Source organism: Amphiura filiformis, chromosome 18 (genome assembly GCF_039555335.1).
Source record: "Amphiura filiformis chromosome 18, Afil_fr2py, whole genome shotgun sequence".
NCBI lineage: Eukaryota > Metazoa > Echinodermata > Ophiuroidea > Amphilepidida > Amphiuridae > Amphiura > Amphiura filiformis.
Genome location: NC_092645.1, coordinates 64,204,326 through 64,229,803, shown reverse-complemented (window position 1 = coordinate 64,229,803; position 25,478 = coordinate 64,204,326). Strand labels below are relative to the sequence as shown.

At 38.3% G+C, this 25,478-nt stretch overlaps 2 protein-coding genes across 2 annotated transcripts in view; both read right to left on the bottom strand.

Moving 5' to 3' along the window:
- The window catches only part of LOC140139306 (uncharacterized), a 32,019-nt gene extending 12,303 nt beyond the window's left edge, over nt 1-19,716 (bottom strand). The window contains exons 1-2 of the mRNA XM_072161086.1: nt 19,491-19,716; nt 17,333-17,529 (exon numbers count right to left, since the gene is read on the bottom strand). Coding sequence (XP_072017187.1) covers nt 17,333-17,529; nt 19,491-19,614 — 321 coding nt within the window. The 5' untranslated portion in view covers nt 19,615-19,716. The remainder of the gene's footprint in view (nt 1-17,332; nt 17,530-19,490) is intronic.
- A 137-nt stretch (nt 19,717-19,853) lies between these two features.
- Nucleotides 19,854-25,478, bottom strand: part of LOC140139305 (uncharacterized) — a 31,119-nt gene continuing 25,494 nt past the window's right edge. The window contains exons 16-18 of the mRNA XM_072161085.1: nt 23,801-24,026; nt 22,141-22,327; nt 19,854-19,942 (exon numbers count right to left, since the gene is read on the bottom strand). Of these exons, the coding sequence (XP_072017186.1) occupies nt 23,812-24,026 (215 nt within the window). The 3' untranslated portion in view covers nt 19,854-19,942; nt 22,141-22,327; nt 23,801-23,811. The remainder of the gene's footprint in view (nt 19,943-22,140; nt 22,328-23,800; nt 24,027-25,478) is intronic.

Sequence of the window (25,478 nt, the reverse complement as noted above, 5' to 3'; positions counted from 1 at the left end):
ATTGACCCGGTTACCGGAGAACTTTTGGTAACAGGACTTCATCATGGTGTTAAAATTGATTTCAAAACAAGACGACCCGCCCAACTAGAACCAAGTGAAACAGATCGAAGAGGGATTACGCGAGACGCACCACCTAAGAATTTTGTCTTGTCTCCAAAACCTGCGAGTGCATTCATGTATGATGCAATGGTCTTATCCAGCGATACAGATAGAAATCAGCATCTTAACACAGCAAGTTATATCAAGCATTTTATGGATGCTGGAAGTCACGCCGCAAATGACGGGAAGCTGACGTCCTTCAAGAGAGACCTTGTTTACTACGATGTTACAAAATTATCTATCATCTTCATCGGTGAAGCACTTATAGATGATCAGTTGCAAATTGCATGCTGGGAAGATCCTAATGATGCAAATTTGTTGAATTTTGAAATGTTGAATGGGTCAAAATTGACCAGTCAGTGTCAAATTAAATTAGCTGATTGTAGCTTTTGTGGTGAACGCAAGAGTCCAGCAAAGCTCTGATTACCAAGTATATACCTGTCCATTAAAATTGCTATGTGCTCAAAGCCGTTTATCAACTTATGACCAGTTCTAGGGCGCCCTCAACTTAAGGCTTACTGATTTAATGTAAGCGTGAGCTACCAGCAAGTATTTGAAGAGCTTTGTTTCAAAACCCCTTACATCCAATTGCTCAATTTTGAGAACACATCAAAAAATCATCAAAATAATCACTGATATAAGGTGTTTTTCAACAAAAGCAGTTTTTGGCAGGATGCTCATCCTACCCAAGCATCCCGCCAAAAACTGCTTTTGTGGCTAACCCCCATATATCGGTGATTTTTTTGATGATTTTTTGTTGTGTTCTCAAAAATGAGCAAGTGGATGTAAGGGGTTTTGAAACAAAGCTCTTCATTTGTAGCTCACTTGATGGCAGCGATTTATGTCTAATTTGATGGGACTTGATCAAATTATAATAAAATTAACTTTGCATACCCTAGTACCTCAAGTAATAAATTGTAGAGTCAGTAAGCCTTAAATTGAGGGCTCCCTATATAAAAGTGGCTGTCATGCATAGGGGGTAAACAGCTCAGTGTGCAAATTATACCTGATATTCTAGCTAATTATGCAATTCATTGTACTTTGTGATCAAATGGGTCTTCTTTTGGAGGGGAAGCATTTTCACTTAAATAATTGACATGTGAACTTCTTCTACAGTGGTAACTATAATGGATACAATTTGAGCACCAGAGCTCAAAATAGTGCAAACAGAAAATCTGGATTCAAACTTTCCAGTCAGTGTTTGTTTTCTATCCAAGTATAAATGTATATAATAGAGATAAAATATTGATACTCTGAACTCTTATGACAATTAATGATCAAAGGTCTTCAACCTATAGAGCAGGCAGGTAGTTAGGCTATTCCATTTAAAATCCACACTACCAGTCCGGTCCGACTGCCTGATCAGGAAGTACTGCCGAATCAGGCAGTATGTTGCCGAGTCAGGCAGTATGGTATCCCACAATGCAATGCTCTATTTCAAATAGAGCATCTTTTAATATACCGTTATTTCTTGGTTTAGAGTAAAGAAGTAGGTAAAATATATAAAATTATCAATGAATGTACAATTAGTAGTAATTTTTCATCAATTTTAGTTCAAATAAAGTTAATTTGCATATTTAAATCAAATTTTTTAAAAACCGTTAGAAATTGTTTTGTTATTTAAATTATTTTTCTCCGGTGGAATTTTTTTTTTTCGCCAGTTAAAATTGTCAACTTACATGTAGCTCATTTGTGTCAAAGTAAAATTTCCCCCGATCTTTTATAAAATCACCATGAACAATTTAGACCTTAGTCTGTCGAATTCGGAAGGGTTACTAAAGCCTGTGTTGCCTAACTTCGGCAACATGCTGCCTGATTCGGCAGTACTTCCTGATCAGGCAGTCGGACCGGACTGACTACAGCTCAACTTATCATACTTTTCCTACATTCGACCTTGCATGATTTTTGAGTTGACACAGTCATGAAAATAACTATAGATACTTGACAGACCATTAGTAGCCCAGTTCTGAACCTTTTCATTGATCATTCATAACAATAGGTATCTGATGGATCAGTGAAGATAAGAAAGGATTATAATATATCCGTAACCTTGATATTATAGTACATCTCGAGGAAAAAGTGCAATGGACATGTTTTCATTTTATGTTTCAAATATCCCGCGCATGAAAATTGAGTATTATTGGAAATCTGTTTTAACAGATTTTTTTGACATCTTTTTCTGCACTGTATGTATACCTAAATTAAGAAATTTGATAAATATTCAAAGAAAATATAGGTAATCCAAAAAATTGTGATTTTTACACATTTTGGGGCAAAAAAGGAAAAATAAACAAAATATCAAAATCTGTTTTAACAGTTTCATTCATCAAAAAAACAGCCTATATGCTTGATTTCTAATAAAATATTGAAATTGTGAAAAATATAGGTATTTATTCATTTTCATGTTTTTTCTTGCAAATATGCTAATAATATGCAAATTATGAAATTGCGAAATAAAGTTTCTACATAGCATACATCTTTCAAGTGTGATGTTCAAAATGACAGACGTACATCAAAAAGAGATTCGATGAAATGTAAAGGTGTAGTAACAATTTTGGCATGGACTGTCTGGTTAGGAAAAGTACGGTAAGTTGAGCTGTACCCCTGTGTAAGATTTTGGAAATACCTTCCACAGGGTGAATATGAATTTCAAATGGAAGTTCACATTAGGCAGCTCCATTTGTATTTCAAGTTGTTCAAACACCCTCTTCCACAGAGGGAGGGCGAGTTTCAAATAGAGTTGGTTAATGGGCTTAATTCCATTTGAAAGTCATACTCTCCCTGTATAAGATATTTCCAAAATCTTCCACAGAGGGAGGATGGACTTTAAATGGATTGACCCATTGTACATGCCAAGTTAGCTTTATGTCAAGTGCCTGGCATTTGTACCTCATGCATGTCTAAAACAGTGGAGACATGCAAAATAAACATAGTCAGCACCTGTAGTGGTGAGGCATTTACCGGGTTCAAAAGCACATAGGGTCTGCATGTTTTGGTGTGGTTTAAGGCTAGGCCTCACATGCTGATGAGTGTCAATTTTACCTCGCGTGTCACAAGACCCGTGCAGTACTGTACTCATAAATATTAAACTGGTTTTCAAACTTTGGAATATTTTTCCACAGTTGAACTTCTTTAGCCTAAAAATGTTTCTCATTTTGAGCTCTACTGTAAATGAACCGTTTCACTTCTTAGATTTTGTGATTCTAAGCTTCCTACAAAGGAATATATTCGCAAGTTGTTATTTTGCGGTAGCAGCTTGGAACGTGAAAGTGCGAAAATAAACGTAGCGCGAACATTTCCACTTTGACAGTAACCATGGTAACTAGACCGAGATAAAACGGCGGCAGCATGAGACTAAAAAGTGATTCTAGAGGCATCTACCAGTACTGTTTGTCTGATCAACGAGTTGACCATTTGGATAAATCGGGTGAGTATTTTAGCGCTGTCATTGAAATGGTTTTTTTCATGTCGACATGTCGGAAAAAAATTTACCGACATGTCGACATGCCCATGACTCGGTCGAGAATGGTAAATGTTGAATATCCGTTAATACCACAGTAAATACCACATTAAATGCGTATTTTACGCATAGAGGTTGTGTGTGAAATTATTGATTGGCTCCAAAGGATTTGAACCAACCAGTGCCCTTCACCATCATCACGGTGCATTGCAGTCCATTCAATCAAATGTTGTCATCAACCTATTTGATCGTAATGCATTTGTTATGTGTGTGAGACGAACTGTTGCGGTAGATTACAATCATGCTTTTGTTGAATGAATTTGATTAGTCCGCCATATTTACGGTATGAAACGTCATCACAACCTCTCTTATGCATGACATATAAGTTTAATATGCAAAATTTCTTGCTCACTACACTCGCATTATATGATAAGACAATTTAAGGTTTTAAATTTGGGTTCCTCAAAATCTTATGTGTAAAGGGAGCTGGGTAAAGACTTGGCACAGCCAAAAGGGGGAGGGAATCTATTTTTAGCATACCATTTTGAGATTTCACATGCATTTTTCAAATAAAAGGCTATAAATTTAAAAAATACAGAAATAAATGCTTTGTTTGCAATATAAAGCTTAGCTAGACCATTTTAAGAAAGGTTTGCAGAAACTTAGCATGTGCAAAGGGGGGGGGGGGAAGTGATTTTGCCAGGCCAAAAAGGAGGGGGCAAGCATTTTTTGGGTGGAAAGCAGTTTGGATATTTTACCCCCTCCCCAGCTCATAATTACACAGCCCCTATCAGCATACAATGTCAAGACTCTGCTTTTACTACCCCCTACAGGTCATACACCTTTATGGACCCTGAACCAACTCCTTCAATTTTTGATTCTGGAAGCCATCACAAAAACACAAAGGAGAGCCTTTGCTGTAAACCCAACCCCTGGTTTTGTACGGTACTTGGAGTTGAACCCACAACCTGCGTACTGGAAACAAAGCATTAGACCAATCAGGATCAAAACCTGGATTAGCTATGTAGGGAGGACATCTTTCATCAGAGATCTGCATTATATTGACCCGGTTACTGGAGAACTTTTGGTAACAGGACTTCTAAACGGTGTTAAAATTGATTTCAAAACGAGACAACCCGCCCAACTAGAACCAGGTGAATTGGATCAAAGAGGGATCACACGAGACGCGCCACCTAAGAATTTTGTCTTATCTCCAAAACCAGCGAGTGTACTACTGTATGATGCAACAGTCTTAATAAGTGATACGGATCAAAATCAACATTTGACCACAGCAAGTTACATCAAGCATTTTTTGGATGCTGGAAGTCATGCCGCAAACAACGGGCAATTGACGTCCTTCAAAAGAGACCTTGTTTACTACGATGTTACAAAATTATCTATCATCTTCATCGGTGAAGCGCTTATAGATGATCAGCTACAAATTGCATGCTGGGAAGATTCTAATGATGCAAAGTTGTTGAATTTTGAAATGTTGAATAGGTCAAAGGTTATCAGTCGGTGTCAAGTTAAATTTGTTGATCGTAGCTATCGGGGTGAACATAGAAGCCTATCAAAGCTATGATTACTTAACTGTTATAATAAGCCCAATCGGCATTGGAAGTTTGCAATGCATTGTGGGACAGTTTTTGCAGTTTTAGGACACTTTGTCCTTTGACCTATCGGGAAAATTGCTGTAATTATTAATAATTTATTTATTATTGTCATAATGTTATCATTAAAAATATTTAAATAATTAATTTATTTAATAATAACGTTTTTTAAGTTTTTTTTTTATTCTAGTAAGGGATCAAATCAAAACTCGACCGCCGGTTGCCCGCCGGTTCCGGGCGGTTCCGTTCGGTTCTAAATTATACACAGTAATGAGGTCATTCGTCACACTCTGGCTCATATGGCGGTTGGTATCATCGAGTGAATGAGTGGAGTGATTTCAAGTGGTTTCTTTTCAAATTTAGTACAATAGGAATAATCGATTTTCCTTCTCGGAGTTCTTCTCAATCAATATAGCTACTTTTAGCATTTTATTTTGATAAACTATAAACAGAGACCTGGTCTATTTATTTCTAATTATTTTACATCGTGACAGGTTTCATTTCCGAGGGGATAATCGCGATCACGAAATTCTGCATGTTTTAAAACGCAAGGGTAACACACTAAGAAAGGGAAAAGAGAGAAAAAACAAGACAGAAAGGGAGAAAGAAAGGGAAGAGAGAGGGGAGAGGAACAGGGAGATGGAGGATGGGGAGAGGTGGAAAAGGGGTGAGAGTCTGAGATGTGTCTCTCAAATCACATGAGAGAGAGGGGGATAAAAACTACACTAAGTTCGTAATATAGGCCTAGGCCATTAGGCTGGTATATTGGGCCTACAATGATGTTGGCCAGGCTCGTTGAGGTGATGTGCAAGAAGAACTAATGATTTTGCAAGATCGACAAAATATATGTGAATCCCATCACCCCTCGGCACCGCGCCCGTCATCAGCACCAATGGAGATTAGCCATGGGGGCAGGGTGGCAAGTCATTCCCCTCTCCTGCTCAGTCGTCAGAAGTGTTGTTACAAAATCTTCCTTTTGGTCTATTTTAGACCCAAAATCAACCCCATTTTGTACCATTTTGGGCTATCATTTTCTTCGGAAGGGGGGAGAGGTGTCCCAAATATACGAGAGGGGGGAGGGGTCATAAATGTTTGGACAGAAAAATGGGGTGGGGTCATAAAAACTTTGATGACCAAAATGTAGGGAGTCATAAGATGACCAAAGATAGTGTGTTTGTTTCCTTCAAAAAGACTGATTTCAATACAATTTTTGCCTGTTTAGGGGTGTGTCGGGAGTGTTAGATCAGCTCCTCTGATATATACTCTTTAGGTGGATCAAAATAAGCCTACCGGGACTAAAATAAAACCAATAGTTGTAAAAGGCCTATGCATCTTCCTTTGGCAAGTTGTCCTCAATTTTGTTCATTTTAGTATTGAAGTTACATTTTTTGCATAAATCACAAAAAGAAATCCCCAGTTGAAGTACAAAGCAAATTAGTCAATCAATATCACTTCAACTGGGGATTTCTTTTGTGATTTATGCACGCATCATATCTTCTGGAGGCAGTTTTTTGAACTAATGACCTTTCGTATATAAATAATAATAATTGTCCATCACCAATACAGGCCTATGTGATTCACAAAATAATAAATTCACAACTTCTAAATTACTTAACCTATAGAAATCATTGAAACACTGTTCTGAATTTAAATTAACTGATTAAAACAATAGTGATATATTCAAGCAATTTTAACCATAAACAAGAAATCATTTCCAAAATTAATTTGCTTTGGTGACAAGTCAATAGACACGCGACTAAGAAAAATCGATCATCGTGCAGTACTTTAAACTAAAGTATGGGCTATCATGGCTATTGTGACCGTGAAATTTCAAGTATGCGCTATTGTGATCGCGAAATAAACATATCGACATTTTGTTAATCTCTCCGGGTATGTGCTTAAACCAACCGGCGGTTGCTACTCATGCATTCTTGAATATTCATATACCAATGACCTCTGCCAACCGGACGGAACCGCCCGGAACCGGCGGGCAACCGGCGGTCGAGTTTTGATTTGATCCCTAACACGTTTTAAATTATATTTTGTACGCACAAAACCCGATTTTTTCTGAATTTTCCAGATAGGTCAAAGGGCAAAGTGTCCTAAAAAAACCGGAAGTTACAATAGCGATTTGGCTTATTTGTTGCAGATATGACAGTGGCATATGACAATTTTTTTACAAAATCTATGAATGAAACTTTATTACAATATATGGACAAAGTTTTAAGCAGTGGTGTGCGCAAAGGGGGGCAGGGGGCACATGCACCCACTTTTGTTGGTCATTCGGGGGAAACGCTAAAACCGCACACACCTAAATCAGACTTCATTCGGGGGAACTGAACAACCTGGCCCCCCAATTTCAATGTGCTGCGCACATCACTAGTTTTAAGACCTAAATGTAATTAGTTAATGCCATATTATAACATTTGCTGAGGAAAATACCCTCAAAAAGCAAGACTCTAGGTGCTGTAATTTAGTCACAATCCGAGATTTTGAATAAAACGCAGGAACCCATCGTTTTATTATTACGATGGAAATATTAGTCGAACGGGTAATCGATGTTCACAACACAGAACGTACATGTACATGGCGACACACATAAAGAACCCTGTCGTAGCACAACCGAATGGAGTAACACGCATTGACGACATAGGCATGCGCAAAGGGGGGCAGGGGGCACATGTTCCCCACTTTTGTTGGTCATTCGGGGAAAACGCTAAAACCGCACCTTACACACCTAAATCGGACTTCATTCGGGGGAACACAACCTGGCCCTGCGCACGCCACTAGTTTTAAGACCTAAATGTAATTAGTTAATGCCATATAACATTTGCTGAGGAAAATTCCCCTCAATATTTTTCAAAATTGTTTTTACATAATTATAATGTACTTTATGAAACTAAAATACCCTGCAAAAAGCAAGACTCTACACACTAAAATCTACGGGGTTATATTTTCCGTGGTCATTTTGAATTTACCACGTTTGGGGTTGTTTTGACCCCATAAGGGGGTTGTACTGTTTTCGCGCATTGATATCAGTTTCAATGTTCAGCTTTGAAAATCTCAATTCATAAATGAGTTTAAACATGAGCTGCAATTAATGTTTTTGATTATTAAATATAGCTAATTTTTTGACCGACCTTGCCCAATTTTACAACTTTATAATGACTTGCATTTCGAACTATTTGCACGTCGGTGTGCATCGGCTTCCCGCCACATCAGCGCCATATTTGTTCTGATTGTGCAGCCTGAGCGGATTGTTGTGTATCTGCATGATGGAATATGAAAAGTTACTTGGGAAAGTGGGACTGCAAGGATGCATAGACCCATGTCTATGAATGCAGATTCGGACAATTTCATGCTGTCGTGGCCGGATGTCTTGGCTGCAGTTGTTATAAGCTTACATATCAATGATATCATGTAAGCTTATAATGCGTGAACTGTCATGAGGCGTGTCAGTGTGATACACAGATGCATTATGTATAAATTTGCTGCTTATGTAATGCTAGTGTGCAGAGACACACTTATGTCCTGGTGTGACCAGAAATACCATCCATCGCATCATACTAAAAAAATCCAAACAACCCCTAAATGTGGTTATCAGTAACCCTATTATAAACAACCCTTTCAAATGGGTCATTTCATTTGACCCCGAAATGTTGTTATATTTTGACCCCAATGGGGTTACATTTTGACCAAAATACGTGGTCATTGAAATGACCACAGCCAATGGGGTCAATATTGAATAACCCAAATAAGGCAACCCTTTTTTCATTTGACCCCGAAATATGGTAATATTTTGACCCCAATGGGGTTACTATTTGACCCAAATACGTAGTCATTGCAATGACCCTGATCAATGGGGTCAAAATGACCCCGTCCGTGGTATGGTGTTTAGTTGATAACTATGCTGGGGTCAAAAATGACCCCGTTTGGGTCATTTTTTGACCCCGTAGTTTTAAGTGTGTAGGTGCTGTAGTTTAGTCACAATCCGAGATTTTGAATAAAACGCAGGAACCGGTTGTTTTATTATTACGATGATAATATTAGTCGGAACGGGTACTCGATGTTCACAACACAGTACGTACATGTACGTAGCGGCACACATAAAGGACCCTGTCGTAGCACAACCGAATGGATTAACATGCATTGACGACATCGGCGCTGGTAGTAAATTCCAATTTTCTTTGCTTTACCTCAGTTGTTCAGCTTAAAATTAAAAGGGGACATATCTGACAGTAAAAGCTAACATTTTATGGAGAAGAAATACTAATCTATTTTTTAATGAATATGTTATAACATAGCTTTAATATGATACTACAGTGTGATACACCATGGTTTTATGTACCACCTGCAGTGCCATAGCCAAGGGGGGGGAAGGCGGCGCCACGGGGTGGGCCCCCACTTTTGAGGCAAAAAACCCAAATTACGTAAATTTCCACTTTGTGGCAATTTTGCGCAAAATTTGTTGATTTTGCCTCCTGAAATTCTTTTACCCCCATGCCCCCGAAAAAAAATTCCTGCTGCCACCACTGGAAATAATTAAATGATGGTTCCTGCGCTTTATTCAAAATCTCGGATTTTGACAAAACTGCAGCTCCCAAAGTCTTGATTTGCAGGGTATGTTAGTTTAACGAAATTCATTACAATTGTGTAAAAAACAGAAACTTGACAAATATTGAGGGCGCGTTCCAAAAAATCCTGTGATTGCACAAAATGCGAAAAATGGGTATAGATCCTTAAGGGGTGGGGTATGAGCTTTTGGGCAGTATTTTTTGTGGGACATGAGCAATTGAACATTTTTACCTTTCGTATTGAAGATATGGATTTTTTTCCAAAAACACCAATAAAATATAGGTCTTTTGGGAAAGGAAAAACAATGCATATGAAAGGTCAGATTTTTCAATTGATCATCAGCTTTTCATCCCAGCTTCATAAACTTTAAGTACATATCATTAAATGTATAAAGTTTAGTTCGAGGACTGTTAATTATCAAAAATTTTAAAAATGTAAAATTTTAATAAAATTGTCATAAAATTTGTATTATATCGTAAATTTCAAAAAATCAAAATTATTTGATATCAGAAGGACATTCCTCGCATTCAGAATACAATTCATCAGTGTTGTAGTCGAGACCGGCCCATCCGAGACCAAGACCGAGACCGAGACCAGGCAGTCCGAGACCGAGACCAAGACCGGCTGGTCCGAGACAGAGACCAAGACCTAGACCGGCAGGTCCGAGACCAAGACCGAGACCGAGAACGGGCTTGAAAGTAATATAATTATTGAATGATAACTTTCTCGCTGACTGGTAGGCCTATATGATGGGTCATACAATTCATTTTTAGTTCTAGCTTCTTAAGTAAGGATTCCAAAATTCAATTATTTCTCAAAACATTTGGATCCAAAACAAGAGAAATAATAAATAATAATAAAGTTCAAATGACCCGCTAGCATTGGTTAGTGACATTGAAATGATAATACATTTGGGCCCGAAAGCTATAAACGACGAATGCACTCAAAAATCTCTATGATACAATGCCCATTTAATTATAGTGCATTAAAGTTGCATATGGTGTTATCTGCTAGATTATGTCTAAGTATGGAATTTGAACAAAACAAATAGATTCTCCCGCCCAAATATGTCCCTTTTTAAAAGAAATAATAAATGCACTAATTTGTTCATGTAATATTTCGATATAATTTCTCAGCAGCAAACACTTTAGAGAGAAAATTTTTCCAAAGGGTTGTATAACGCTTTAATAACTTTGGCCTTTAATGTGGACATTAGGAAAGATTTTAAAATATTAATAATCAAAATTATAATATAACCATGTTGTCAAACATTGCTTTCAAATAAAAGTATGCCCCCTATCAGGGGTAGCGTTTTAAGGGGTCCAGGACTCCTTGATTTGGCAGGTCCCCGTGATTTGGACCCCTTAATTTTGTACGCCAGTGTAGAATTTGATGCCTGGACCCCTTTATTTGCCAATTTAGACCCCTGGACTCAGCAGGTCACCGCTAACCCTGCCCCCTATCTATACCACAAAATCGGAAACGTTATTGTAAAATATTATGAAAACTTTTCATAACCATTACTAGAATGAACATAATTTTTAACAACCTTTTTGGTAACCTTAGTGAGTCCTTTCATGTTACCATTTTTGGCACACAGACTTATGATTTTTTGGGCAAATGCACCAATGAAATGATTTAAAATAGATTTTAACGGAACTGGCTTCTGCATATTGAGATAGTAGAGTTTGTTTACAATGAATTCATACAATGTTTTGAACAATAACTGATTGGACCTAATTGAAAATAAATGAGTACGTCCTGATGTAAGATTGAGACTGTAAAAGGATTTAGTAAAAACTAATGATTCCATTGATGAAAACTATCTGAGCAGAATTGCTGCCAGGTAACCAGAATGGTGCTATTTTGCCGGTCTCGAACCCGGTCTCGGACCGAGACCTCAAGACCAGGAGGGCCGAGACCAAGACCGAGACCAGCAGGTCCAAGACCGAGACCGAGGCCAAGACCAGGCTTAGCTGGTCAGGTAGGGTTGTCTAGTCTAAACCCTGGACATTCAACCTTGTGTAAACTTTTGAAGATAATTTGAATATATCTCCTCTGATAGCATCATGCACCTTGATCTTTAATATCACAACACAGGTCCTTGCCACAACCTCAAATAAAACTCCCAATTGGTTTCAGAGCACCCTAACGCTTATGGCAAGCTAAGCGGCTCAGAACGTGGGACTAGCTACGCGCAGCTTCTTTCTCGTTACGTGCAGCTTATTAACCAATCAGATTCGCGGTTTTAAACACGTGGAGCTGATGTAAACATCCTCTCTCACAAATATTATGTTGTTAATTTTTGTAAATGAAAATATCTGTAGTATATCAGCAAAAAATGGTATAGGTGCTATTAAAGTAATATCTGAACAGAATAATGATTGTTCTATATTTAGGGGCTATCATTTTCTTCGGAAGGGATCCCAAATATAGAGGGTCATACTTTTTTGGAAAGAAAAATAAGGAGGAGGGGGGTCATAAATTGATAATGACAAAATGTAGGGAGTCACAAGATGACTACAGATAGTGTGTTTATTGTATGCAAAAAGACTGATTTCAATTCAATTTTAGCCTGTCTAGGGGTAAGGTGTATCGGTGGTGGGTGTCGGCGGTCATAACATTTTGATGCCGAAATAGTGAGGGCCGCAATTTATTGACGCCGACTTTTTGTAAATTTAGGAACCCCCCCCCCGTTCCGAAAAAAATGATGACCCATTTTACTCTCTCCATATTTACACAGTGGCATGTGATATCGCTTTCCCTGCAATATCTTTACACAGCGCTTTACATCAGTAGTAGTTGTTGTTTGACCTTCATATCCCCTGCACCGCTAATACAGCCCGAGTATAAAGTTACTTGCTATTAAACACGGTGTAAACTTGGAAACACTAAATAAATATGCTTTGTGTCATTTTAGCCAGGCATTAGCAACATGTTCTCTTGACACGTGCTGTGATTTGGCCTCCTTTACCCGTTAGTTATCTATGCTAATTCCGTAAATTAATTACAAGATAATAATTGTGAAAGAGGATACCTATAACTATACCACGCGCAGCTAACGACCCAACCACGTGATTAAATTTGACTATTTTGATTGGTCAAACAGCTGCTCGTAACGAGAAAGAAGCTACGCGTAGCTGTTCCACGCTTTTGGCCCCCTTGGCTTGCCATAAACGCTGACTTTTTGTGCACAGTATATAATTTTTTGTGGGCCCACAAAGTGGCAACACCAAACTTCACATGAAGATACAATTTAGCTTATGTACTTTGGACAGTAAATACTTCTGTAAAAGTGGTTATTTTCACATGTGTAAATTGTCTCGCTTTGCTGATTTTTAACAATTCCACTTGTTTTAAAATTTGCAATTTTGAGTTTTCTTATATAGACCTATACATAAAAATAATATATTCACATGTTTTTATTTTCGTGGTAGCTGTATTGAGCGCAAAAAGCAAGAAAATTAATGTACCGTGAAAATGTCAACTTTACAATATATTACAGGCCTATTACACTCAAGGTGGTAATCTCAGGTGGTAATACAACTGGCAGAGGAAGGACTTGCATTATACATAGCTGCAGTTAGCTTTGACAGAACACAACACATCTTTATATTTAGCTACTTGTAGACATGGTAGAGGCCCAAACCAATTATGAGAATTATTGAAGATGCTGATGGTGTTCAAAAGGTTTGGCTTGTGCACCTGCGCAATGATATGCTTGACAAATCAGGTAGGTATAAACAGTGGCGTAGCCAGTGGAGGGGCCAGCGGGGCAGTCCTCGGTAGACGGAAGGTGTCTATGAAAAAAAAAATTGGGTTAACAGTAGACTATTTTGGACCCAGGGTGACCAAAAAAAGGGAAAAAAAATGAAAAATTGTGAATTATAGGCCTACATAAAAATGTTGGTACCGCCTATATTATCCATTTTTCTTTTGCCCTTTACTTTTTCAAACCATGCAAAAAAAATTTGGGGTCAAGGAGGCGATGGAATTTTTTCGTGTATCCCTTTAATAAGAGGGCACAAGTGATGGATCATATTGTAATCTAACGTCTTGTTATCTCCAAATGCTACATACTGTACTTTGGTATGATAACGATTTGTTTTTATTTTAATTTAATTTTTATTTTATTTTGAGGAGCGAGAAAGCCAGATTTCATTTGGAATGGGTAGGGAGAGCGGGAGTGTTCGCCCTATTTTTTTCTGACCAGCCTAGCGATGTCAATTTTAAGGTTAGGGATGACCTGATTAGCCCATGTGAAAGCCCTATGTCTTAGCTATATACGACCACAATCCCAGAACTATATGCCTTACAATAGCAACAGGATAGAGCACACAAAAACGTTTTGCAAAGTGGCGAACTTGCCCCATATTGGGGCAGGTTCGCCCATATGGTGGGGTAAGTTCACCCTAATCACAAAAAAGGTGTAAACATTATAACAATAACATACTCAATGCAAACATTTAGCAAGAGTATACAGGGCATTCATTCTCTTCTGGGGAATCACTAAATTTGTTGCAGGGTCGGGTCAGGGTAAAATGTAGGGGTCCAAAGTGAGCTTAAACGTATCATGTTTACAACTTCAGGGGATTATGGATTAGGACATAAACGGTGTTATGAGTAATACTGATACCACATAACTTTAAAAACATGATTTTCAGTAGTTTTACCTCGTATAATGGTATAATTATCAATATTTTGCATAATACGCTGATGGGGCAGGTCCGCCCTGCAGTTTGGGGGTAAGTCCGCCTGGGAAGATAGAGGGCTAACATGCCCCATCCTCTAAAGGGCTTAACGTGCCCCTTGTGCACATTTTTATTTTTTCTTCAGGGTATGCAAAATACAAATCGAACAAGGAGTTTGTAACTGCATTAAATCTTTAACAAATCCCATATGTTCCAAATACAGATTTCCATTAAAACCATCTGTATTTAAGTATCAATGATAATACAACATTATTAATGCAACAAAAAATTACGTTTTAGTGTAATTTTTTTGTTTTGGCTGCAGTTCGATGAACATGTCCCTATATGTAGCGTAGCTAATATGAGAAGTTTATAATGACCTATGTCACCTAATTTTGCCATCACCAAATCCCCCGATAGCCGTAGTGCTGAGAAACAAGGGGTGGGCGAACCTGCCCCTAGGGCGAACACTCCCCGCTCTCCCCTAAATGTTAAGTGACTGGTGCAAATAGTCTTGACTGAAAGCACCAACCAACCCAAGTAAAACGGAAACAGAAAGACTATGATCCCGTTTACAGAGCCTTAACCCCATGAGAAATACCTGCCGATTGGCCAAAAAGAAGTTTTCAATATAAATTGGACCAATCAGCTACATTGTTAGAATAATTTCACACAAAAAATTGGGGTGAATTATTTGCAAAGCTCCATTCTGATTGGTGATTAAAGTGAAGAAATCGGCAACCCAGAAACCCTCCTTTAATTGGTCTGGTTGGATTACAAGATATCTTATACTTCCAGCTACTTCCCACAATGCATTTCTCCCATTCCATTTTGCAACATGGGTCGATAGTGACAAAAGCACATCCAGATCTTGCAAAATGTTTATTTCTAACGCATTCCATGTTTAGCTCTCCTCAAAATGAAAACAAAGGGAACCTGTACAAAGTAATATGGGATTGTCATTTTGCCAATAATTCTGGGAATTAAGATATTTTCTGAGTTGCTTTTTTTCTAACAGTTGCTCTAAAAGTTCTGTTAACATTAAATCAAGTCACCGTAACTTTTAAATCTTCAGGTCGCAGAAGCCTATGGGATTTGAACCGGCAAACTCAGTCATCTGGACCAGGACCACGGTTAGACCCAAGCAAACGAGTTCGAGCCTTCTTCGTACGCCATTTAAACATGACTTTATATCCGGTATATAACAAACGGAAAATCTTGAAAATCTCCTTGCGCAATAGCTACATCGGTAAGACCTCGATTGTGCGAGATTATACCTACTCAGATCCAATTACAGGTGAAGAATTAGGTACCGGCTTTTTTCACATGGTGAACGTCGACTTCAAAACTCGCAGACCGGTTGTAATCGAGGAAAAATACAAGCATGGAAAGCTGACAAGAACGGAACCGCCACGGAATTTTACATTATCGCCAAAATCTAATAACATATATTCATACATGGCAGTGGTGTTATCGAGTGATACGGATCGGAACCAACATTTGAATACTTCAGGTTTTATACGGCATTGTATGGATGCCGGCAGTGAAGCGGCAAATAACGGAAAACTAACAGCTTTCAAGAGAGATGTGGTGTATTATGATGCCATAAAATTGTCACAAATCTATCTTGGAGAAGCGGTGATCGGTGATCACCTTGTTGTCAAGTGCTGGGAGGATTCTAAGAATTTTAGATTGTTGAATTTTGAAATTCTGAACAGGTCAAAGGTCATCTGTCAATGTCAGATTGAATTTGCAGAATCCGTCACTATGACGTCAAATTATGATGCAGTTACACCAATGTCAAAACTCTGAGAATGGTTGCTATGGTTACAAACACAGAAATCTACCAGATTCAATGAGAAAACTGAGAATACTTACTAGGGTTACTCAAAAATAGATGGACTTTTGAACTTTCAATAAAAATAAAAATTAATGCTATTAAATTTTGTCCTTAAATTTTAAAATAAACGTTGACATTTATATAGCACCTTTCTAATGTATCAAAGTGCTTTACGTTTATTCCGCTGTCTCTGGGCTGCGCTCAATAGACATTCCTAACAGCTCCCCATTTCACCCCCTGGGTAGAGAGGCAAGCGAGGTAAACCACCTTGCCCAAGCGCACAATACGATGGCACCACCGGGGCTCGAACTCGCAACCCTCGGATTGCGAGGTAGAGCCTGCACCGCTGCGCCACCATGCCCCCAACACTGTCCTTCATAATGAGACCATTTTGGCACATACTGTAAAAGGGTTAACTCTGGCATGCAGGTGCACGGGTGCAGGCCAATTTAAACAAGTCAACTCGGAAATAGTGAAGTGGTAAATGACTTCCATGAAATCCATATACCCCCTATTAAATGCATCTTCCACACAGGGAGTGTGAATTTCAAATAGGGTTACCTGACCCCCACCTGTCCCACATGAATGAGACTCCATTTTAAACCTACACTCCCCATGTGGGAGATTATAAGGTCATGTCTTCCATGTAAGTGTGGTTGCCAAGCGGAATGGGCTCAGACTCGTAATCAGAAGGTTGGCGGTTCAAGCCTCAGCGATGCCATAGTGTTATGCCCTTGAGTAAGGGATTTGATCTCGAATAGTCCTCTCCACCCAGGTGTATATAAATGGGTACCGGCATTCTTAAAATGGTTGAAAAAGGAGGTGAGACATGTTCAAATCTCCAGGTAACAAAACATAATGTTAAATGCTAGCAAGGTAACAGACTTGCTGTGGAGGAGGTGTGGCAATCCCCCACAGCAACATTTCATAGTGGAGTCTGGCCTAATCGATAACAAAAGAGATGGGCACTCCGCGCCGTCCTGTAAAAAAATGCAGGTTCTACTCCTTTACCTTTTACAGGGGGTGCATGGATTTCAACTGGAATAGCTCATCTTACCTTCTGCTCCGTCACATTCCACTGTGCTATCACAGAATCCACCATCCCGTCGCCATTTGCCCAAGCCAACCACGCATTCCCATCATGCTCCAAGAAAGTCACCGCTTTAGCTCCATACGTCAGAAACTCTTGAAAGAGGTCAAAGGTCTTGGAGACGTTGTTGTACTTGTGTAGTGTAGAGTTGACAGTTAGGTCATCTGAAATATAAAAATAAGGCATGATTTTTATTAATGATGCCAGGAATTATCTTATACTTTTATGAGTTTATAATAGGCGAGAATTATTTGGTTTTTGTTACTCTGTATGTCAATAAACTTATGCCTGCAAAATTTACAACACATAAGTCAGTTGAACACTACACAAAGTGCAGTTGATGTAGGTGCTGCACCCAGATGTAAGGCATTCTACATCAATCCACGATCAGGCTTTGCCATTTGAGGCGATTGCTCCTGATCACCCCCTCAAGCCGAGGAGAGCTTTTTATTACTCTCCTACTTTTGGTGGAACAATAACAACCACATATAGGCCTATACAGTACAGTAAAAATGCTCTCCTAGTGCTCTCTAGCACTAGTGCTCTTTAGCACTTGAGGAGAGCAATTAAAAGCTCCCCTGCAAATTTCAAACGGCAAAGCCTGACGATGTTGATTCCCACCTACTGTATATAGTGGGATAATTTTGCTGGGTTCATTTATCGCGATTTGATCAATTCTTGACAGTTTAGTGAGTGTTTAATTTGCGTTTCCAAATATATTCCTATTAAGTACTATGTGTAATATATATTTTGCGGGGTTAAAAATTTGCAGCTACCTGTTTGAACCCCTGCGAAAATGTCCTGTTATAGACCCTATCAAATAAACCCAACTGGAGTGGTAAACAATTGAAATGGCAGACATGTTGGTTATAAGTTCCAAATGACAGAGGGACAGGTCTCTACTTCAATTTGCCCATGATTCCTACCTATCACCCATTTAGGGTCTATACAGTATTATGAGCTGATCATAGTATAGCGGCAAATTGGTCCACTAAATATGACATATTTACAACAAAAACAGATTTTTGTAATGCCTAATATGAAGGCCCAGTGTTGGGTTCTAGTCTTGGTAGATGGCGAAGTGTTTGGATGTGTGATATGGGCTTGGTTAAAATGAAACACTAAAACAAAGTTTTTGTAATTCCTATTGTTAGGTAGCAATCTTTGTAAAAAACTAATGCTTAATATATATACTTTTTGTGGGAGTGGTCTAGTTCATATAGTACATAATCTGATTTCTATACTTTTGAGAGAAGGGGCCTAGGGACATTTTTGTATGGTATATCTTAATGCTCTATAGACATATGTTTCAGAAACAACCAGTACCCAGTTTTGAGATATTATGGCAAAATAAATTGGAAGCCTGTGGTCAGCACTGAAAGCATTAACATGATTAAGATGTTTTTTGGTTTTTTTGGGGGGTACTCAAGTTTGGTTTGGGTAGGGTGCAGAGATGTAGACTTGAGTCGTGTGACTTGGATTCGAGTCTGACTCGAGTCACTATTTTGAGAACTTGTGACTTTACTTGCAACTTTTGCAAAATGACTTGACTTACTTGTGACTTTAGACAAAATGACTTGGACTTGGACTTGACAAAAATGACTTGTCACCAACGCAAGTCTGAGGTTGGGAAAGGGAAAACATATATTCATATTAAATAATTCATATTTTTTTCTACAAATATGAAACACAAAACTTGACAAAAACAAATTGAGTTGAATTAATTTGTTCTTGAACCACCAATGTGACCATTGTATACAATTATAATAAGCTTCACTATTATAGTGATTAGTGCATCAGACTTCGTTAGTAGGCCTACTGTACTCCGAAACTCAATTTGATTTCCGCCATATTGAATACCCATCAACAAATCACACCATGACCAACTGCTGAATAGACTTGTAGTGACTTGTGACTTGACTTGTGATTTGATGACTTGTGACTTGACTTGACTTGCAACTTTTTCAAAATGACTTGACTTTATTACTTAGGCCTAATACTTGGGACTTGGACAAAAGGACTTGCAAAAAATGACTTGTTGACATCTCTGGTAGGGTGTGCCTCTCAGAATTTGAAAATGGACCCATCAGTATAATATTTTTAACCCTCAGGCCAGTTTTCTTACCAGTTTCAGAATTTTTGTAGTTAGCAATGGCCAAATAGATCTCGCCCTCAAATTCAAACATAGTAGAATCCACCGCAATCTCAGATTCAACCGTTACATTGAAATCACCATCTTCCACCATCATCACACGTGTAAAGGTGAAATAGCCATCATCTACACTGCATTGAGTGCTCGCCTTGCTACCAGTCAACACTATAAAAGTCTCGTCCCCAAACTTGTTCAACTTGACGCTTTCGATGCGGAACCTAGGTTGTCGCCGCTTTTCCAGCACGGGTCAGACTCCGATCTTGGCGGTACAGACTGGTTTGGACGCAGCGATGGAATGGCGTGTCGGTTGTCTCGGACATTAAGTAGTATTGTGCCATTCTCATATGATTGAGTGTCAATGAAGGCGCCTGCGTGAGAGTCTAGACTCTGCCAATCCGCCCAGTGGCTGAGTACAAGAGGTTGACCTGCAAAAATTATGTAAACAAGAAGAGTCTTTAAAAAAGGACAATCCCACACAAGTATAAGAAAAATGTACAAAATGAGAATGTATGGAATAAAAATGAATGGGCTGTTATACGAGATATCCACACCCCCTGATTATGAATGCCATCATAATCAGTGGCGTTGGTATTCTTGTCTCAGGTGGCTACTCCTATAATTGAAGACAGAATTAAGGTAGTATGAACGGCTAATCAAGCTTGCAGCAAAATAGCCACAATAGCAAATTGGAATTGTGTATTAATTTAAAACTTAGAACAAACTAAAGATAAGTCTTCACTCCACCTATTTTTAGAGTTTCATAAAAAATTTACCATTTCTTATGTATTTCTTTATTTTTTGAAAATTACCTAAATTTTTCCACATTATAATTGTTTTTGCCAACATGGACTGTGCTATGGTTTCCAAACTTTCAGGGATGGTGTATAAGCTTAATATCTAAATTCCCTCGCCAGCTTTTTTGGATAAAGTGTTTAATTTTTTAGAAAATTAATTTTTAAATTTTGATTTTAGGAAATTTAAAAACACCTATAACTTAAAATAGAAACACTTAATTAAAAAAAGCTGGCGAGAGAATTTTCTAAATTTGATTACCTTTCATATGACACCTTGTTTGTTGAAATTGGACCTATAGTTAGCTCAAAAAAAATTCTAGAATTTAGGTAATTTAGTGTTTCTAGAAAAAGTCAAGAAAATTGAAAAAAGTACTAACATTACCATTTTATATCTCCTTTGTTAAGGCCAATATCTTGGAAAAAATTGCTGTCCTTTATTAAGTAGCATTTTTGCAACAAAATAAATTAAAAACCAGATTTATGCAGTGGGTATAAAGGAGAGAAAATCACATTTAAACAAATTACTTGTTTTCAAAAATTAAGCTGATTTGAAGAACTTGGCAACATGCCAAAAACATGCCATGTGTAAAGTCTATGGGGTTTTCCAATCACAAAAAATTACATAAGTAAAAAACGCTCTTTTGGAAAAAATTAAAAATTGGCAGGTGAGTTTTTCTCACCCATTTCCACATTCTGTATCATTTTCAAGCAAATCTGAGCATGACACCGTAGCCGTTCATACTACCTTAAAAGGCTAGTTCATGTTTGACGTCAGGGAAACTGCACAGCGTGATTGGTTGCTGACCTGCTCAGTACTTCATATTTGGTCTAGTTGACAGAACGTCATAGGCAAACTAGTCTTTAATTCTGTCTGTCTATACATATTTAGAATTAGAGAATAAATGATAGGATTTTGTCTTTTGCCTATCCAATATCGTGTCATAATGGATGGGCTGGCCAATATTTTGAGCTACGATAAAATATTGGCCAGCCCATCCATTATGACACGATATTGGATAGGCAAAAGACAAAATTTTACAAAGATTTATTCTCATTCTTATTCAGTTTTAATGTAATTTTTGCAAGAAAAAAATAAAGTTACTTTTGTGAGGACATCCCCGTTGTTTTAAATGAACGAAACATCAAACATCTAAGCCGCCAAATCGCTTCTTAGTTCTCGCCGTGTATTACGCTAATGCATTATCGCTAGCGATCATTGAGGAGCAACAAGCATGGCGGCGCGCTTTGACTAATATCACTGTCAACTATTGTGTGATATTATATACCAGAAAACCAATCAAATTACTTGAATTCTTTACAAGATGCACCCATTGAGTAAGAATGGCAAATAATTGATGAATTCGCCTATGAGGTCAAATTAGGGCAAAATTCGTAGTACCTAACAGCAAAAAATCACAAGTAATTTTTAGAACTAGATAAAATATCTAGGACCCATTTAGTTTTTTAATTTGACCAAAAATTTGCAATTTTGCCAAATTTAACCTCGCAGATGATTTCATCAAGTCTTTGCCATTCTAAACATGCATACTTTTATATACTTTAGACAAACAAATTAGCAGTTATGAGGCCCATAAGTTTCCATAATTACAGGCTAACCCTTAATGCGAATTACACTTGTTCCTACAGAGGGAGTATGGGTTTCAAATAGAATAGATAGTCCAGTTGTGGAAGATATATGTATAGGCATATACAGAGAGAGTATGGGTTTCAAATAAATAACAGCCAATTCCGTTTGAAAAACATACTCCCTCTTCCACAGGCGGAGTGCATATTTCAAATGGAAACAGCTGTAGGCCTATAATAATTACCCAAGTAAGCACTCTGCAGTGATGTCACCATTGGGCACTGGGCTTGTACCGTCATATTGAGGGCTTCAATCCAGCTATCCTGGTACACATTGCTGTCAGCAACCCTTGTTGGTAGCTCAGTGACGTTGACTCCATCCACAAGACCTCTGACGGTCTTACATCCGACAGTTAATGGAGAAGTGAAGTTCTACATGGAATGAATAGAAAAACAGTACTCATATGGAAAAGTTTTCCTATGAAAGTCCAGTGTGTGCACGCTGTGTGTACAGAGGCGTTCGAGGTCAATGCACAATGCATACATTACCACACAGCACACTAAGCAGGGCTGTATGGAAGAGGGTATGGTTTTTCCTACGGTACGACGACATTTTGTAACCAATCAGATTCCTTTTTAGAGAGTAGAATTTCTAGAAAATATCGTGTGAACCAAGTCACTCGGACTGACTATTATCAAGTGAGGGCCGTCTATAGCACGCTACTTTAATAACACGGGTGCATGTCAGTGTATTTCGCAGTAAATTGAGTGAGATTTTGGGAATACCTTGCGGTGTTTAGTGCTCCTGTACGACGATGTCTTTCAGATTTCCTTGAAAATCGGAGAAAGTAGAGTTTAATATATACATGAGACAATTAAGAGTGAGCCAAAAAATAAAAGACTTTCCCTTTATAATAATCGAAGTTGAAAGTGAAAAAAGACAATTTTCTCCCATTGCTTAACTGTGGGACCCCTTTTATTTGAGCAAAAGAGACTACTTTTCCATATGAACATGTCCATCAGGACTGTTATGATCTTGGAAAAACTGGCAACCATGTTGCTAAGCAACCATCAGCATCAGTGGTATACAGAAGATCGTCACAATAGTGTAGAAAAAGATGTCTGCTAGACATCGAAACGTCCAGCGAGTACGGTTTTATTAGACTAGAAATAAGAAAATTCTACTATTATAGAAAAACAGTGTACCACACGGAATTTATCAATACCAATAAATCAATTTAAAGTTAACACTGCATAAGGTTGCCATATTGCACCATTCACCTTGTAGAAAGGAAATATGGGAAAAAGACCTTGTAGTAGGCATGAGTATGAGTAATCACCACTTTTTTTGAAAGAAAAAAAGCGGGATCGTGCTAACCCAGCTGTTAAACGTTTTGTGTTTCTTGGGAGGCTGGCTACGCTGCTGACAATTGGCCTAACTTTACCAGTCTATAATATCCAATTGAATAATTCGAATTAAACAAATTCATTGATGTTAGCACTGGGTAGTAGCCATTACTGCCAGTAGACAGGCAGTCTAGACCTCAACGCTGTAGGTGGGACAGCAGTAACCAAAATTTTGGATTTTTCAGATTTTTTTCTGAGTTTGTGAGAGCATAACAAGACTATCCGTCGATGGATTTTCATTTCCGTTGGCAGATATTTTTTTGATTAAGTTTTTCATAACATATTAAAAAGGCAGAGACCCCTGATGTATAATAAATTAGCTAGGTAAGTTTTAAGTAACCTTGATGAAAATTATCAAAAAAGTGCCTATTCTTTTGTGTGTGTACGGTCCATCACCTGTCACTTGGTAGTCTTGTAACATGTCTAATGGCGCTGCCCATGGCCACTCGATGAATTGTTTAATTCGAATTAATCAATTCGATATTATAGACTGTTTACCTTCTTAGTAGTTATTTCAAAATCTCCATCACGAAGCACCATGTCCGACTGAAAAACACCATATCTTCCCCATTCAGTTCTCCGCTGGTTCCGCAATCCAAATCCGCTTGTATAGTAAGATTACCCAGGAATGTCTTGGTGCCACTCAAGGACTGACTTCCTGAGATGGTCACTAGGTTGTCCCTTACTACTAAGTCATTGACTTGCCCAGCAACTGAAATATTGCCTGTTGCAAAAACAACAAAAAAACGGTTTTTTTTAATAAGCCTATGTCACAAGAAACATTGTAAAATGCACTGACACCGAACAGCTTCCTGGACAGTGGCGGCGCCAGGAATTTTTTTTGGGGGGCATTAGGGGGCAAAGTGAATTTCAGGGGGGCAAAATCAACAAATTTTATGCAAAATTACCACAAAAGTGGATATTTTAGTAAAATTTGGGTTTTTCTGGGGGGCAACAGGGGGGGCAAGAGTTTTGACTGGGGGCATTTCCCCCACCCCCCCGTGGCACCGCCACTGTTCCTGGACAACATTCACAGGCAAATAATTGGCACCCAGCAACAGAAATCTGATAATGCAGCCAAGATCCTTAAACAGGTGATAATTTCCAAAGAGTAGGTGGAAATTATAGTGTGGAACGGAGCTGCTCACACACTTTTCACACACTTTCTTCAAGGTCTTTTCCACACTATTCCACTACTCAGATTTTTTGTGTTGGGTGCCAATTCTTGCTATTCACAACAGGGTTTACTTTAACGCACAAAACACGCGTATTTACGCGTTCAGGCACTTTTCTGACTCCTTCAAATCCATAGTCCCAAAGTCCAATATATACAAAATATTGAAAAAGTACACGTTCAGATATTGCAAGATTTGAATATAGAGAAACACCTGATATTGTGCATTTATTCTCGGCTTTTGGCATTTAGGACCTAAAGGCTTTATGGACCGTCATTTCACAATTTTCGGCTTTTCAACTGTTCAAACTTAAATTTTACACAGTAATAGAGCCAAAATGGTCCACCAAATCGCTTCAATTAGATCTTCATTTTGCAAAATTTTCCAAGTTCTTAGGGGGAACACCACCCTGCGTGAGTTGACAAACAAATGGCCACTTTCACTTCTGCTTTCGACATTTGCCAATTTATGTTTAATACAATTTATAGGCCTACCATAATAGGGAAAACTTGCCGTCCCACGAAAGACTCCATGGACTGCTCATTTCACAAATATTCGGCTTTGTTAAACTAAAATTTTACACATAAGTGCCAAAATGATCCACCAAATTGCTTCAATTAGGTCTTCATTTTGCAAAAGTTTCTTACTTCTCAGGGGGCATTTTTAAATATTATTATTTTTTCTAACATTGCCCCACCCCTTCTGACTGCTCTAGATCCGCCACTGCTCCAAACAGTGGCGTAGATTTCTTTTTGACTCGGGGAGGGGGTGAAAATAAATGTCTTGAAGTATAGTGAATCCAGTTCTTATTGGAGAAAGAATAAGTTTATGGTACAAAATTTGTTGCCATTTTGCAAAAATGTGCACTTTTGGGGCTAAAATGGCCAAATATGAGGTTAATTTAGTCAGAAACCCGTATACAGGCGTCAACATTGGGGGATGATTGTATGGATCATCCCCTGGCAAAATATTGGGGGAGATTCCTATATGGCTCCAAAAAC